At 38.3% G+C, this 18,584-nt stretch overlaps 1 protein-coding gene across 3 annotated transcripts in view; it reads left to right on the plus strand.

Moving 5' to 3' along the window:
* Positions 1 to 18,584, plus strand: part of cntn3a.1 (contactin 3a, tandem duplicate 1) — an 89,598-nt gene that overhangs the window by 51,784 nt on the left and 19,230 nt on the right. For 2 of the 3 annotated variants that reach the window (XM_086068402.1, XM_086068401.1), the window contains 5 exons: positions 454 to 556; positions 944 to 1,128; positions 4,402 to 4,541; positions 8,102 to 8,234; positions 13,293 to 13,443. In XM_086068402.1, the coding sequence (XP_085924528.1) occupies positions 454 to 556; positions 944 to 1,128; positions 4,402 to 4,541; positions 8,102 to 8,234; positions 13,293 to 13,443 (712 nt within the window). The remainder of the gene's footprint in view (positions 1 to 453; positions 557 to 943; positions 1,129 to 4,401; positions 4,542 to 8,101; positions 8,235 to 13,292; positions 13,444 to 18,584) is intronic. The other variant, XM_086068403.1, reaches the window with a different exon arrangement.

Raw genomic sequence — 18,584 nt, forward strand, 5'->3', positions numbered from 1 at the left:
ATTCTTCAATTAGGTCCAAGGTCGAAATAACTTTTTCTTTGCGGAGCAGTCTTGCTAATCAATGACTTCATTTGAGGCGTAAGCAGTACTGAGCTTGCTTCGATCTGTAGCGTTAGCGCCATGTGCAATGTTAACACACGTGCGTCCAGCCCAGCAAAGATTTTTGGGACCATCTTGGTGGTTTAAAAAATCAGTCTCAGTTTTTCTATTAAATGTGTTTTCATGAAGTGCAAAATGCACATTTTGACTCATAAGCTGCAATGCGAAAGCGCTAATTTTGAGCTTTGGTGTCACATTGTCATTAGATGTTGCCATTGAGTTGTCCTGCACAGTACATTATCACCATCAGGTACTTTGTTTTGATAATGTTGTTTTATGTGACATGTTCAGGCTTTAAGATGGATACAAATGTATGACTTGACATCAACTCTCAATTTGTCTTTGGAACACCAGGTGTAATGGGTGAATATGAACCAAAGATTGAAGTGCAGTTCCCTGAAGTTGTCCCAGTCGCCAAGAGCTCAACTGTTAAGCTGGAATGTTTTGCACTTGGAAAGTATGTTCCCTTGTATATTATTACTCAAGTGATGACTCACAATAAGTTCTTTACGGCACTAATATAATCTGGATGGTAATGTGTGAAAATCCTTGTGAAAGTGATTGGAAGAACAAATGATATGACATGGTAATTTTGACCTTAAATAAAACTTTTGTATTCAAAGTTTTCAGTTACTCAAATTGTCAAGTTTTTAAATTCAATTCCTCATTCAGTTGGGACCTGCACATTGCTAACAGCGGTAACCTGTAAACTATCCATATCTGATGCTGGTGTATTGATACTGTATTCCACGAAGAGAAATAACAATGTCATGTGTTGTGTTAACAATAGTTTGTCTAACTGTTGCCAAATACTCATGATGTCCTGTTGCTTACACCAACATAGCCCAGTGCCAACCATCAGTTGGAGGAGAGTCGATGGAGCCTCTTCAGGAAGAAAAGTGGACATCAATAAAGCCAACGGAGTATTAGAGATCCCTTACTTTCAGCAGGAGGATGCAGGGATGTATGAATGTTTGGCTGAAAACAGCAGAGGCAGAAACTCTGTAAAAGGAAAGCTGTCCTTCTATGGTGAGTTCATTCTATGGGAAATGCTGGCTTTGGTGTAAATCTTTAGACCTCTTCGCTTCCTTGCACTTGTCCAAAAATGTGTACAGTTATAGTCTTTTTTCAATCAAATCCTGATTTATAGAGATTGTTAAAAACCTCAAGGATTCACTGATACCGAGCAAGATTGAAATTGGTTGAGCAAAGAAACGTAGTTTGGGTGAGTCAAGCAAAAAAAAAGTTTCATTGTTGTCATGAAACATGCAGCTTTTATTAGAGCCTATAAACAACCGCAGCATATATTGGTATGTGGCAGTAAATTAACCTGTTCCCAATAGCTCATTTCTGACAAGCTCTTTAGTGTATCGGCAGCTAACACTGGGCACAGCATGCACAGATTTATATCACCTTTCAGGGAGAGGTGATTTGCCCCTCACCAACACTGCACTTATGGCCATATTCTGAGTAAGCTTTTAATGACCCTTGATGAAAGATTTCATAGTTGTTCTTCCCATTATCTTGCAGTTTATGCTTTGATGATGTCTGCATATAAAGCTCAGTAGGGATTTGCTTGAATTAGATAATCATATCCACATCTCGTTCTTGTTAGAAGGGTGCTTTTGATATGATAATATAGGACTTTGTGGCACTCATGAGTGTTCAGAATATCTGAGGTGAGCATTAAAAAAGCTGTTCAGACAACAAAAATATGCAGAGAAGTTGCATATCATGGGATTGAGTCTCATTTAGTGTGAGGTTATAAATCAAGACGTAATGATGTGATTGTGGTGCTCTTAAGTTTATCAACTTTTTACCTATGACTGCTGCGTGTGTGCCTGAACACCCAAGTTAGATTTTTTGCCTGGTGGTTGGAGAAAATTTGTAATCAATAAAGGAATGGTGTCTGTGCTGAATCCTGCTAATGATGGAACAGGAAATACTTTCTGCTGCAAATGTACAACACGTTTCACACAGAAAATGCATGTACCACAAAAGAGGGAAAATACATGGAATTCTCAGCAAAAGTTGTCATTAGACCACAAGTAATAGAGAAGCACATCAGTGAGCTCTCTATGCTATGCACAACACAGCATGTCAAGGAGATGGACTGACTTAGATTCCTCTCTCCCCTTGACCCTGGCAGGGTGTCCTGTATTAATGTGTCTTCTCCAAAAGCGCCATAAATCTTTGTCTGTCACCAGAGATTAGGTGCAAATTATTTATGTGACATTGATATGAATATAGAGGCATTCTTGGAACTTAAGGTGCCTCAAAAGGGGAAAAAGGATTAAACTAGGGAGGTAAATAAGGTGCAAAACTAACTTGTATTTTTTTTTTATCCCTTTATCCTCTGTATAAAACATTTTTACTGCGAGTGGATCTTTAAGCCGCTACAGATATTTTAACCTCAACCCTTTATCCTCTGTATAAAGGGTTGAGGTTAAAATACCTGTAGCGGCTTAAAGATCCACTCGCAGTAAAAACGGTTTGTTTTCCTTTTATTATGATAGTAAGAGTACAGATGCTTGAATATAATGTTAGTCAAATACAAGTAGCTGAGTACTGTCCACTTTTTTTTTTTTTTTTTTTTTTTTTTACAGGTACAAGCTATTGATCGTATGTTTACACTGGTAGGCTTCAAATCTTGAAATAAAAATCGGGACTTCAATGTGTTCAGTTTTCGTGACAACATGAGATGAGCTCGCTAGCTAGCTAGCACCGGATTACGAGCTATGTTCGTACAATAAATCTTACCTTCATACTAAAACTTCTTTCTTTTTGCCCACTTGGAGTGCTCTGCATGTCAACCAACGTTTAAGCTGTTCCACACGGTGTTCGTATATTGAACCATGTTCAAATGTTCACGCCTGGGACGTCCTCTTCTTCCAAAATGACGCGTAAACTGGTGTGGCTAGTGACTACTCTGTTTGTTTGGAATTGCGGACATGTGCATGGGCGTCATTTGAGTTCAACCCACGGTCGTTCGCTCAACTAATGAGGTTGAGCTTTAGCCCGCCCAAATCCTCCAGAGCCCGCCCTCTTCTTCTACGAGTACAAATCACGGCGCTCTACAAGTACGAATCAGTTTTGCACCTTTTGTAGCGAGATAAATGGGGCAAAACTCACGTCACTGGACAGCAGCAGAAAAAACACTTGTGACTCCTAGTGGCGACTTCTTTGACTACAAGTTGTCACAAATCACAACTTTTACAGATACAAATTTACACTTTTTGTACAGATACAAAAAAAAATGTGTACAGGTACAAATCATGACTTTTACAGGTACAAATTTGTTTTTACAGATACAAATTTGTTTTACACATACACATTTTTTTTTACAGATACAATTTTTTTTTACAGGCACACATTTTTTTTACAGGTACAAATCACGACTTTTACAGATACATATTTAGACTTTTTTCTACAGGTACAAATTTTTTTTACAAGTTAGTTTTGCACCATATTTACCTCCATAATAAACAGTAACACTAAGTTTGTCAGTTTGTGGATTCTTTAAACATAACATTTCTAATTAAGATTTTTTGTATTTGGAATATTTTGTCTAAACTGTCACTTCATACAACTGTAACTGTTCAGACAATATTTAAGTAACGTTTAATCTTGTTACTTCTCATGCAAGTACAAGCAGAACCAAGCAGTCTGATATAATTCCATTAGAAGGAATATAGAATGCTAAACAAAAGTTCTAGTTTTTTTTTCCTTCTTAAAATATGAGACAACTTATTTCATGGTAACTTCTGTTCCATATTTCTCTCTTTCTTTCATTCGTTGATTTGACTTAACGCCATAGCTACTGACTACTAAGCACCAGTGTAAATGGATGTCTGAAGTCTCGCATAATTTATATACGTCTCATGTTTTGTCATCATGTATGTTGGTGGTTCAATTTCAAATTGTATGGCTTTCAAACTTCAAACCACCACTCTGCCTTTTCCTTGATAATGCTAATACAAATTGACAGCAATAATTAATTTGGTAACATCAATTAACTAAATAGCTCTATTTTGGAATATATTCTTCTTTTTTATTTCTATTTATTTACTTTTTATTTTTTTAATATTTATTCTTTTTAACATTTTAATCGCAAAACGTTGATACTTTCAGTATTTTGTTTTTTTATGGCTCCTTTTCTCAAGTAAAGGTCAACTTTGGGTTAATTGAAAGTGGATTTATATTTGGTGTCCTTGGATGAGGAGGCTGAAGAATGAATTGCCTGCTTTGCCATTTAAACAGTATGTGATTAGTTGCTTATTTGTTGTATGTGGTTTGTGACAGCTGCTCCTCATTTGACTGAGAAGCCCCCAGATACTCAGAAGACTATTGATGAAACTCTAGTGTGGGAGTGCAAAGCCAGTGCCAAGCCTAAACCCTCATACCGTTGGCTGAAGAATGGAGAGCCTCTGGACCTGATTGAGGTAAGGGACTTCTCCCAAGTTGGGTTTTGGATGCTTTTAATTGCTTAGTTCTCCACACCCAAAAGTACCATAAAAATGAGATGAAAGAAGGATGAGTAGTCAAGGATACCAGATGCAGCCGCAAAATGAGTCCAAATATGCGCAATGTTTGGCAAAAAAATATTGACACTGGATTCTAAACAAGACGTATTCCAAGTTTTGCTGTGTACCAACTGCTGTGATTCAGTTCCAGCTCTGGGTATTTCATTAGAACACAGTCAACAGTTTACCACAATAAAGCCAGAGGCCAAATACTGTGTGCGCGTGTGCGCATGTGTGTGCATGCGTGCGTGCGAATGTGTGTATTTATTATACATATTCTTTTGCATGCACTACGTTTGCATACTCATGGCGAACTTTAAACTTTGTTTACTCTGATGTGTAAGGTCAAGTTAAATGTGATTGATCCGTTTTCAGAGGGTCAATATCACTGTTGCCTCAGAAAGGAATACAGTTTAGTTTTGATTTGAAATAATTGTTTCTTGTACCGGAAGAAAGCGTCACTTTGAAATGAATTTCCCGGAGACTAAATTTGGCTTCCAAAGAGAGACCAATGTGCATGTTTGCAAAGAATCCAATGAGATATTTTCCATCCACTAAAAACTCTGCCAACAATTATCTCCTCTATTCTTCAGTGTCTTTCCTTTAGACAATGACAAAATACCTTAATCTTATCTCCATTCCCAAGTTGCCCCATTTTTACTTTGTCTACCAAGTACTGGAAAGCACTGCGTGATTGGCCAGTGTTTCTGTCTTTAAAATGACCAATGATGTAGCTTCCTGGATACTTGGAATGAGAACTGAGATGACATTTGGAAACTAGCGGTCCTTCAATTAGAGCCTAATGACAATGATCACACATTGAACATGAAACAATGGTTTATGCCTATTTATTTCAGCCTGAAGACATCGAATGAATATTGCAGCAACCAGAAGACTGCATTCAATAATGTTAAAAAGGTTTGCACCTCCTCAAAAGTCCAAGCATTAATCTGTTTGGAAGCCATTGTTGTCCTCTCTTCATCGTTAATGGCAGCTGTTTTCCCGGGATGCTGGTTTGCGCAGCTGCACATTGATGACGACATGTCTCAAACCAATCATTGGCCTCCCAAAAAATTACGTCACGTTTTGGACTTTGGGCTACTTTTTTTTAGAGCCGCAAAGGAACAGGTAACAGGTGAAATTGGGGGAGCGTATATGTATTACCGGTGCATGAGTACAAGGGAATTTTTTTTGAAGAGCGATGTGCAAATAATATACGAGCGTGCGCTACTCTCGAGAAATTATGTTTTATGGCTGCTATTACTTGCCCCCACTTCTAGATTTGAACTGTATGTGTAAGAACAAATAATCAAAACTTGCTCAAAACCCCACTTTTGAAAATATGGTCAGCAAACACAAATTTATTATGCAATTAAATACTCATGTCAGGGACTGTATTTAATATGCATTACTGTGTTAATTATTATAAATTGTTTGTCAGTCTTATCAAAGGTCACTTCTCCATTTGGCACCCTTAATCAAAAGAATCCCTCATGATTGATCTGTAAATAGTAAATACCATTGTAAAACTTCCTCTGGCAGTGTGCCCACACGTGACTGTATTAATGAGTTGAGGTGTTACCATTTTCGAAATGCCACCGTCAACGGGAGCAGCATTAAATCAATTTCCAAACCCAAAGGTCAGGATAGAGAGAGAGGGAGAGAGAAAGAGAGAGAGGGGGGGGGGGGGGGCTCACTGGGGCCAAGGGGCGAGCATTAGTTAGTTCTCATTAGAATGAATCCGTCTCCCTCTGTCTCTTTTGTGTCTTTCGTCACCCTTTCTCTAGGGTTCACTTTCTCTGTGGGTCTCTATCAGGGCTCCCCCCACTTATTCACTCCTCCTATGCTTTTCTGACCCTCTCCAGAAGAATAAAAGGACTCCAAGGAGAACTGTCACTTCAAAATGTCACCTTGGCAAAACAAGGACCCACTCACTGAGTCTGTACAGTATTTTGCTAAAGCACCAACTTACTTCAGTATGAGTGTAGACCTTCAGTCTGAAAAATGTCTCAGCGCACATTCGGTTTGGTGTACAAAATCAGGGTGCGCCAGTGCCCCCCATTGTTTGCTTATTTAGAGCTCAACTTTCAGCAGTGATGTTGTCAGAAGAGAGTTGGGCATAATCAATGTTGCCTGAGAAACAAACAGAGGCCATGTTTGTCTCCACGGGTAAGGGGATTGTGATAGGGCCACCACTGAGTTGCTGAGTTATTATTTTTATTACAATATTATTTATTTATTTAGATCAGGGCAGTGGGTTATGAATGGCAGTGTAACACCAGCTCATGCACTTAAACTCTGTCACCCCCCCTTGGGCTCTTGCAATACGTAACCTCAAAGGGCCCATCTTTTCATCTATTCAAAGCCACAGTGACACTCTCTCTGCCATGAACTCACATATATGTATTTTTCCCTGGCCCCAAACCATGCAGATTGTTGTGTTTTATTTGGAAACTGCAGCTTATCCAACCTCACACAGGACTCCCCCAGGCACCAGGTCACCAGTGTGCCCATCATGTAACTGAGCTTTAGATCTGGCACCGGTTTGAAGCTCCTCAGCTGTGTCACTAACAGACTCAAAGCAACTGACTTTTCATTTGTCAGCTCTGCCGTGATTCAAGATGACAGACACACACATTCGCGACACAGCCGTTGAAACTACAGTGGGACCTCTGAGGTCAAACACAATCTGTTCCAGAATGCTGGTTCAGCTCAAACAATTTTTATTACTGTAGGGAACAATGGAGATGAGGAAATAATTTACTTGTTCAAACTGTCGCTATCATATAACCTTTATTAACTTGACATGTAGTACAAGTGAGATTTTAACATCCATAACTCTTTTTTTAATTGCATGGAATTATTTTTTAATTAAGTACAGAAGTCACAAGCAGTAAAGTGAAATTCCTTTGAGGTGTGACGCCAACCACTGTTTGATAATGTCAGCGCTATGTTAGCAATGGGGGGTTACATCAATTCACCATGGGTCTATTAAGATGAAAGAAAATGACCACTCTTTTCGATTATCACTCCCCAGGTGTGAACAATATGTGGCTGTACTTGAATTAAATAAGGTTATTCATCAGAAAGAACCTAAACTGTCCAAATATAGCACTAATTGCCTACCTTGCGGTAATGTGCTCTCGTATGAGCAACTACTTTAGTATGTGATGCACTAATTGGGCTGTTTATAAGTTTTCTCTCAAAGGTCAGCTCAGCAAAGCAGTATATCATCTGCATAGCTAATTGCCTGTGTGTCTGTGTGTCTACCTTAGTTACATTCAAGATGTCTCACTACAACAAAAAAAAAGTTATGCCATGTCTATACCGGAATTTTGTAGATCTATCTTGGACAGTAGCAAAGTTCCATGATGGTTTAGGCCAAGACTATTGACCTTAAAATTGAAATAATGTCTTAGTACATGTGATTTCCTGCATAATGATTGCAAATGGCTTTTGTGTATACCGTATGTCTTAAGCAGGACCGGATTCAGGTGAATAATGGAGTGTTGACCATCAGTAGCTTAAATCTGGCTGACATCGGCACGTACCAGTGTGTTGCTGAGAACAAGCATGGTCGAGTCTTCACCAATGCTGAGCTTCGTGTCATAGGTAAGAAGACTTTGTTGATCATTCAGAATATATTCAGATTACTTGCTCTTCTGATGTCAAAATAACTAACTCCTGAACCAGTTATAGTAGCAATGTGGCAGGAATTTCTTTATCGTCATTTGTTTTCGGTTTAAAATGGCTTACTTCAACCAGGATCCTGGTCCGCATTGTGGCCAAAGGTAGAATCCAAGTCAGTTATTGTGCCTATTGGTGTCATACAAAATAAATCCTCCACACCCGGCGGGTATCAACGGCATCTGAAAGCTGAGATAACTCGCTGAAGAAACATTCTCTCTGGGGCAAACTCTTTTCATTTTTTGTAGGGATGTTCGATACCACTTTTTAAAAACCGATACGATACTCAAATGTTCAGTACTCACCGATACCAAGTGCCGATACCATTAGTACTTATGACACTTTAAAAAAAGACACTTTTTTTTATGACATATATATCCCAATTCTATCAAATTTCCTTAAAATGTAATGAAATTAATGGCAATGATAGTTTTTCAATTTGCTCATAAACATGGTTTTGCATAGAGCACAAAAAAATAAAAATAAAATAAAAAATAAACAAATAAGCCAGTGGCCAGAAAAAAAAGTCCTAATCAAAATATGTGGTTGTACAACTTATTTTTAAGGAATACAGTGAAGTGCAAAGAATTCAATTCAATACAATAGGGCTTCAAGTAATTTAGTAATATCTACCATGTTAAGAATTCCTCAAGCTGTTTAGTGTGATGTTTAATTATATCTTGTTTTGAAATCCATGCTTTTAATTTGGAAAGCTGCTCTGTATTTCTGTTTCCTGTTTCATGGTCTGTGATCATCATTCATCTCATAGCAGTGCAGTAGTCCAGTGTTTCTCAACCACTTGTGTTCCGCGAGATATTCTCTGGTGTGTCGTGGGAAATTGTCCAATTTCACCTAATTGCTAACAACCAGTGTTGGGAATAACAGCGTTTAAACTAGTGGTGTGTTCTTTTTTCGTAAATGGACGAATCTAACTAATTATTCTCACCATATTTGAAACTCTGTTATCGTTATTGTTTGTGAAATGCGTTGCATTACAATTCATTTATTAGTTTCAAGGCTCGAAGTAAGTTTACAAGACGTTGTGCAGTGACTGGCTCCGAAAATGTCATGTGCACAGTTAGAGGCACAGTTGTTGTCGTACCTCGTCACAATAACAGCTTGACAGCTGAACTGTGTCGTGAGTTTTATTTTGAAGGTGCCGCAGAGAAGTGTCTTTATTCCTTAGCATTTTAGCAAAGACTCCACATCCCTCTCCTTCAACTCCAACAAAAATTCGGGTTTGATAACTTTGACCAGAGTGACATTCATCAAAATAACAGTAGAGGTTTGCCGAAAAACAGCCGCCATGAGGAGCGATTTGTTGACAATTATGTTCCACCAAGAACCATTAACATCACGACTCCACAAGCACCATAACAGCGATAAAGAAAAGATACCGGTAAGTAGGGATGGAGAACCCGAGGCTTTCCGAAACAATGAACCACTTTTGTGACAATTGCACTGCTTCGAGGTATTTGACACACTGCAAGAGCTCCATCTGCTGGTCAAACCTGCGCACATGTAATTTTTAGAATCACTGTTTTCAAATCTTCATTCCTTGCTATCATGTATGAGCCTCAGCATTTCATAAGTTCAATAAAGTTTCAGTGGATGTTCTCTATATTTTTCAACTGTGGGATTGTGTCGTCCTTTTAAAGTGTGATTTACACAAGTAAAGTTGACCTTTCAAGTCTGTGTCATTGTTTTTGTCTGTGGTGTTCAAAACAGTATTTTTAGAGTTGGCTAATATTTATTTACACTTGGAAGAGAATAAAATACAGATTTGAAAATAAATAAATAATAAAAGCCTCTCATTGGTTGAGGAACAAACTCACAACCTTCAGCTTTGGAGACTGCCAGACTACCACCTAAGCTATGTCACTCCTACTGTTTGTTTACATCCAAGAGACCAAAAATATTGTTTTTGGTCTCGGAGTCAGGAAGATTCCAGCTGACATGAGCGATATATATATATACCACATTAGGTATGTGTGCACATTAGGAGCTGCGTGGCTGAGAGAGTAGATCAGCTGTCTCCCAAGTTAAAGGTTGTGAGTTTGTTCCTCAAATTTTGTTTACGTTTGCCACGCGCTTAATTGCAAGCTGTTTTACTGGATTTTTACTGATTTTGCAAGGCCCACAGAATATTATGTTATATTATAATAAAAACATGGACCCTACCCCAAAGAATAATTAGTCTCTTCTTGCATCAGTTCATCTTTAATCTGTTTCAGTTTGTCAGCAATTATCATTAGAATATAGCTAAGTTTCATCATTATTCACAAATCTCAGCTTGTTTGCAACATGGCCCTGGTTGATCTCTTATACTCTTCTGTCACCTGCTGACTGTTTTTGTAATCACTACCATTGCTTCACCTGTTCTCTGCAGTTGAGAGGCTGCATCAAAGCCTTGCCTATGCTCTAGTATAAAAAAAAACATTAAAAAACGTATAAATACATCTTTGGGACACTTTAAACATTTAAAATAGAATGTAATTATACATTTTTGGGAGCAAATGAGTTAAAGGGTCAGACAACACACATAACAGTATCTCAAGATTCATTCTGAACCGAGTGCAAATATTAGGGTTCAATACTTGCTTTTCCACACCCACTCCAATCCCCATTCAAATCACCACGGATTCGCACACAGCGAACACTTTCTGCATACTTGGCAGATACTGGCACAATCTGTCATTTCAGAGACCAAAGACAGGTGTTCTACACTGGAATGAACAATTGTGAGGCAGTGCTTGAAACAAAACTTGTATCATGGTGTATGTTATTGTGTATGGCAGACACACACAGGCATGCATTGGCAGGTGCTCAACTGCAAGAAGGTGTGTCAGGAAAATTCCAGGACTGGTGTCACAAATGACATTCCAGTCTATAAATTGTCCCTTTTTTAAATACACCACACTTCCCATTTTGCCCTGCCATGCCTTAATACAGTCCTGGAAGGATTATTCTGAGGTCCTCTGCTGCTCCATTGTTACAGCCATCTTGATTACATCCAGTCTTCAAAACGGGTTCCAATGATGACAATTGTGGAAAAAAAGTCACCGGAAGCAGGTCAAGTGAGTAGGGAGGTTGCTCTTTTCCGGGAACTGTTGGATGCTTAGGGCATTGCGATTTAAGCAGCTGAGTGATCCTGTCTCAACTCTAAACTTTTCCGCACATGGAACGAAGGAAACGCTGCAGGATTTCTGTTGATGTGCTAATTGATTGGCCTACATTGAATGGCAAAACTCGTAATTTCACTTATATCTTTAGTGTCACCAATCCTGGAATCTATCTGACACACCTTGTATGTCTCAGGCACAAGGCTGTGTGTAGACTTGGAAGAGTTTTCTGCTGTGCGTGAGCATACAAAACAGACCTGAGCGTGAGCATACGAAACAGTATGAGACTCCCGCGTCTCAATAATTGAGGCCTAAAGGAGCAGAAAGGAAACCTCCCTCTCATTTTGCGTTCTTTCATTTTGCTTCACAGTACTCATTCTTCATGCATAATGTCCATTTTAAGGGAAATGCAAGGAATTGGAAAACCCACTTTCTTTCAAATTAAATATCCACTTAAAATGATTGTCTGTGGCTGTGTGAGCATGTGTGAATGTATTAGAGAAGGGGATGCGAGAGCTGGCATACATAATAGATGAAGTGACCTGTAAGTTTTCAGATACTCATTCACTCTAATGTCTGTAGTAGCTTTCTCACCTTCTTTATGCTCCCTACTTCTTTACAACACTAATTGAAACCTTCCTATTTGGCTGAACGATTTATCGCTTTCTAATCGAAAATTTGATCACAATTTTGCGATTGCTAAAGCTGTATTTTTTTAAGCGCTCTCCTCCTCTCAAGCGCACCGATCAAATGATAAAATGGTAAATGGACTGCATTTATATAGCGCTTTAACTACACCATATGGTGCTCAAAGCACTTTACAATTATGCCTCACATTCACCCATTCATACACACTCATACACCAGTGGTCGACTGCTGCCATGCAAGGCGCTGCCAGGTCCACTGGGAGCAAATCAGGGTTCAGTGTCTTGCTCAAGGACACTTCGACATGGTCACTAGGGGTGAGGTTCGAACATACAACCTTACGGCGAATAAGCTACATTTGTAACAAGTAGCATTTTCACTAAAGGCGAACGAAATAGTAGCATGTAACACATCACGCAAGCTAAGAGAACATGAGACAAATGTGAAATGAGTGAAATGCAGTCACGAAAGAACAGAATAACGGATTAAGTGGGCAGTACACTTTTCACAGAAATCTAGCTAGAGATGTGTTAGGGTGGCGAGCACCTACCTATGAACAGCAAATTAGCATCACAATTAATTAGTATCTGCCATTGGCTGGCAAGCAGTTCAGCACTCCGCCAACTGCCCGAAGACAGCTGGGATAGGCTCCAGCACGCCCACGAGTCACGACCCTCGTTAGGATAAGCAGTTCAGATAATAAATGGATGGATTCATATCTAGAGATAAAATAAGAGTCCAAAAATTATTTACAGCTGACTTCAGCCATGATGAGGAGCTTATAAGGTCAAAATTATATTAAATATTTAATAAGTCAGTGATGTTATTTGCATTTGTTTTGTAGCACAATGTACTGATTTTTGAGATCTTCACAATAATAGGTATCAACATTTTTCTTTTTTTTGCACTTTAGCTTTGCTAATGGACTTTATTTATTAGATTGATTTCATTAAATAAACAAAAATTTGACATATTTGCATGAAAATGCAAAATATTAATTAAAAGAAGCAGATATTAATAATATATTTTGACAATTTCAAAAGAAAATATTCACCTTTCACATGTAAATAACCCATTCAAAAGAAATTGTGAATTGAATCGAAATCTCAATATCTGCCCGAAAAATTTCAATTAAATTTTTCTCTAAAATCTTTCTGCTCTTTCTTACTCTTATATTTCATTGTACTACCACTCCTTTGTTTTGACTCTCTTCTAGCCATTGCCCCAGACTTCTCCCATAATTTGTTGAAGGCCCAAACTCTGGCCCGACAGAGTGGTGATGTCCTGATTGAATGCAAGCCCAGGATGTCTCCTTGGGGTGTGATTTCATGGAGGAGGGGAAAAGAAGCCTTAAGAGAAAACCACAGGTACTGGGTTTCCTTGTGAATGTGTGTTGAGCAACAATCGACTGCTCTCCTTGACAGAGCAAATTTCATTTGCTTGTTATTTTGTTTTTGTCTACTTTATATTCATGTTACCAAAGCGCAAAGCACTTAACTACAGCAAACACAATACAATTTGAATATCTTATCAAATTCTGCACGTTACCCTTTTCCCTTTTACATTCCACATTTTCTCTTTAACTTGATTGTTCTAAGGCCTGCACTAGGGGCTGGCCTCTAAAGTGTTTACAAAAGGTCATTGACTGTTCTTAGATCCAACAGCTCATTAGGCATGTAAGTTCTGCAGGGTTATTCGAACACGAGGCAGAGGATGACGCAGGCAAAGGCAACTAGTTAGACATATACGAAACAGAAACAATCCCCAAAAGGGCCGATCAATGACAAGCAGCGGAATAACATACCTTCTTCTGGGGTAGTGGATGTGGCACTGAGGGAGCCAGTTGGACACCTTGTTTTATTAGAAATCAGGTTGTGCAGATCAATGCAATACCTAATTGAGCAGGGAAAGACAGGAAGATAAAGGACTCTATTTTGTGGTGCTGGGGCGTAAAAACTTCTGCATCTTGATTTTCCTGTAGGTGCAAGGGTGCAAGCCTCCTTTCGCGTGTTTGTGAATTTGGCAGACTGCTGCACAATGCTGGGTGTTCCGGCGGGTCAAGGCTATTTTTTTTTTTTACTCGTCCCCGACGCACAAGACAATTTGGTGGTTCAAAGTAGACTAATCTTTAGATCAGCTAAAAGCAGGTCTAAGTTGTAGCGCAGGTGGTTAATGTGATTTTGGTGCGAGCTGACAGTCAGATTTTGTGTGGTGGATGTCATCGTATTTCATTCATAGATATGACAACAGCATGAATCGAACCCTCAGAATCATTCCAGAATTAAATTCATCGGATGCATTATTTTAATTATAATCTTGAATAAATATATATATATATATATATATATATATATATATATATATATATATATATATATCCCTAATATATATATATATATATATATATATATATATATATATATATATATATATATATATATATATATATTAGGGATGCACCAAAATGACTTTTTTCAGAAATGCTTGACTGAAAACTGAAACGCAGAGGGAAAAAAATGCAATTTTTTTAAAAATTATCATTGCATTTATTGTAATTAATTAAAATCATAATATTATTATGAAATATTTAAGCCTATTTAGCACGGGCATTTTAACAAAGCACAATATAAATTGAAATGCGTCCACACCACAGATATCAGAGACATGTTGGTGAATGGTACATTAAACACCCAACGCGGGGTGAGCAACTGAGCATTTTCTGGCTGTGAAATTGCACTTAATAGTCAATATACAGTACTTCGCACCAGCGAGCACGGATGCGTGTAGTGCAGTGCGGATGACGCATTTGTAGGCTATTTGGAGCGGGACACGGTGCACGCACTTAAAATCGGCACATTCACATATTCACCAACGTTTAAAAATAAAGACATTTCTTCGTACCAGTCAATCGGCTATGGGAACGGACTGCAAAGTCACACATGGTGTCATGTGCAGATCTGTATTTACCCGGAGATAGTGGTAAGTCTTCACTTGTTTAAAACAGTTGATACCACAACATCCTCTTTTGGCCATAGTCTTTCGGCTTGAATTTTATTTCGGCCGAATGCTGAAAATGCATATTTTTGCCATTTTCAGCCAATATGTTTCGCTACACCACTAATATATATATATATATATATATATATATATATATATATATATATATATATATATATATATGTGTGTGTGTGCGTGTTTTTGTGCCTTCAAGGGACCTACTGTAAGGATGCTTAGTGATCTTGTCCTATCCTATTGTTCTTCCAGGAATGGTGTCAAATGCAGGTCGAAACCGAAACCAAATTTTTCAAAAAATTTGCAAATCAGTCAGTGATGTATTTCCGTGTTTGTGAAATATTGGTGCCTGTGCAGGAATGTACCAGCAGGAGGCAAAGAACACCTGCTGCAACATACACTCATTCCCATTTTGTCATTCCTTACGGGATTAATTGCTCGGCTGGCTCAGCAGCTTTTCTTTACTCAGATATCCATCCTCACTCACCCCAGTGTGCATGCAGTTGTAGTCATATCTCAACTCCCCCAGCTAGACAGTTTGTTGAGAAAACCGAAAGGCTGATCTGATAGTAAATAGCGATGCCAGCCCAAAAGATGCGGTTACAGCTGTAAGATGTTTTATTTGAGGCCGAGCGGCAGCATCAGCAACGAGCCTATTTGTTGTGCTGTGAAATGATCGACCCATCTTGCAGCTTTATCATCCTCTTAAACATTAAAAGGAAAATGCAGCCATAAGGCTATGTGCAACAGCACCCAAATGGCGAGATTTCCCATTTGAGTTTGTAGTGGCTGAGTTGCATACCAAATGTGGACTTTGACATTATTGCAGCATCTCTTGCAAGCCTATTCCCTGCTTCCTTGCTCGTTAGAATTTAGTTTCCACTGCACAGAAATGAGGCTGCTACCAACGCTATTACAGCAGTAGCACAGCAGTAATCCATCCCACTGGCTGAACTAAAATACCCATAATTCCTTCTAATCTTCCAGGGATAATGTTTTTAAGGATGTGGAGCAGAGAGGTACAAACTAGCTAAGAATAAAGCAGAATCTGATGTGTAAATAAAATCTTGAAGCAGCGATTCCTCTACTCTTACGGCATGCATATTACAATTACAAGAAGTCTTGGCATTTATAGATATTGTATGCGGAAAGCTTGTGGGGTTAATGTAAAGTGGCTACTTAGTTTAGTTACACCGCTGATCACTGCCGCTATTTTTATAACAATATTCCCAATAGGAATTTTATGTTATAATTTGCATCACCATACTTTGTATTTATTTACAATGGATTTGGTTATATATCATGCAATTCATTGGATAAAACACAGCATCAGGTTCTAACATGCCCATCATGGTATTGCATAGTGATGGGAAAATTAAGCTTCATGAAGCACTTGTGATATTTTTTGACTCCCCTAGATGGTGCTCTTGGTTTAAATATAAAAGCTAGTGCAAAGGAAATTGATTACATTTCCACTGCATCTTTCAACCAAGAGTGGCATCTACCGGCGTTAAAAAATATGACAAGTGCTTCATGAAGCTTCATTTTCCCATCACTAGTATTGCAGGGAAAGAAATAAACCAAACTGTCCTAGTAGTAAATTGTTTAACTATGCCATCTTTCTTAAGCGGTTCAAATTAAGTTTTTTTATTTACAGCCTGATAGTTTTTTGTTGCACCATAGAGAGAAAGACTTAGCTTTTAGATTACACCCCCGTAGCTCACTTTAACACTCACCAATAAGGACGAAAAGTGCCTATTTACTGTATCACACTACTCAATCTTTTATGTGCCTCACAAATTCCCCCACTCCTGTTAATTGCTCTAGTGCAATAGTTGACAGGAAGAAGAACAAAGTGAAAGCTTGATAGATAATGCGCTTCACATCTTAATCTTGGATAATCCCTTTCAAACTCGCTGAAGAGAAAACCTGACATACAAGTGTGACATCTCATATCCATAACTCTTTGTTACTGTCCATTACAAAAGAACCACTCGCTTCACCTGCGAGATTAAACTCGCTGTCCCACAGGGAATGGGCTCTGTTCAAGTGGATAATGTATTTTAATTTCCCTTGCCTGTAAAGCAACAGTGGTCATTTTAGCTCAGTTCGGAGGGCTTCAGGCCGCCTTCGAGGTATCTATTAAAGAGGCGTGTTCAGCGTCTTCTTTTTTGAAGCGAGTTGTGTTTGAAATATTGGCTTAACCCCATTAATGTGTCATGTGCAGTTTTGAGCATAAAATGGCAGCTTGAGCCGGGTAATTAATTTCAAAGGATCCAAATGTGTTCAGGAAATTGCTGTACAATCAGGGCTGAGAGGCAGTATCAAAAATTGATGGGATAGAATTTGATTAAATTGGCACGACCTCTCTTTACTGAAGAAATGACTTGTAGATTAAAAGCCAACTTTGTCTGCTGCCATCAAACATGCCAGTGGCACTCAAGTATTGTTTAGCTCCCTGATAACTTAGTCACTAAGGAACCCAATGATTATATTTATGCTCAAGTCGGTGTGCTCAGAGGAATTAATGGTTTCAGCTTCCTTGTAATGACAAAGATAAAACCACTCCCCAAAAATAAATAATTAAATAGATAATTCAGAGATGTGATTATTTGCCTGAGGCAGTTCATCTTTAACAAGGTTATGATATTAATGCCTGTCGAGGATCTTTCACTGCTCTTTGGAGATCAGACATCAGGGACCATCCATAGTTGTTTTGTTTTTTTTATTCTCTGTAGATTATTATTATTATCAGATAGAGTGTTACATGATCATTCCCTTAGTTTTTGCTTTCGCTGCAGTGGATCGCTTGTTTTTCACATATTTTAGCAAAATGATTTTGCCATGATCTCAATAAAACTATTCAAACCATTCATTTTCTACCAATTTGCCTTTGTTTACCCTCCTTTGAGTAGTTTGGAGCTAAGCAAACAAATTCTACTCAAGTCTTTTATAACCAATTTAGAGAGAAAATAAACACATTTTTCAGTTGCAGTTACTGAATTCAAGGCCAAGTTGACACCAAAAGCTGTTGCCACTACAAGCTTGGTTATTGGAGGCAGGGATTGTAACCCACAATGATACACTGGATTTCCAGTCATTTGCCCACTGCATCTGCCAGAGATATTTTTGCGTGTGTATGTGCAGAACATTGGTTGGATATATTTGGAACATCAAAACAGTACCTATTCAGAAGGTCATCATGTTATACTGTATTTGTACTGTATGCATTTTCATTTTACATTTACTGTGCAACTGAAAGACATATGCATTAACACACTAGTAACAATTTGGGATTTTGGAACATGTAAATAAACATACACAAAATGCAGTTTTGCTATACTGTATATGTAAACTTAAGAGCATGTACAAAAGCTAAATGTCAGTGACACAAAAATGCAATGAATCGTCAAAAATTAAAATCACATGCATATCTCTACTCATGCCCACTTCAAATGTCAAATAATATTTTGGATTTTATGGCCATTAATATTTT

The sequence above is a fragment of the Leptonotus elevatus genome, chromosome 2, assembly GCF_054856555.1.
Source record: "Leptonotus elevatus isolate MCC_2025b chromosome 2, RoL_Lele_1.0, whole genome shotgun sequence".
Taxonomy (NCBI): Eukaryota; Metazoa; Chordata; class Actinopteri; order Syngnathiformes; family Syngnathidae; genus Leptonotus; species Leptonotus elevatus.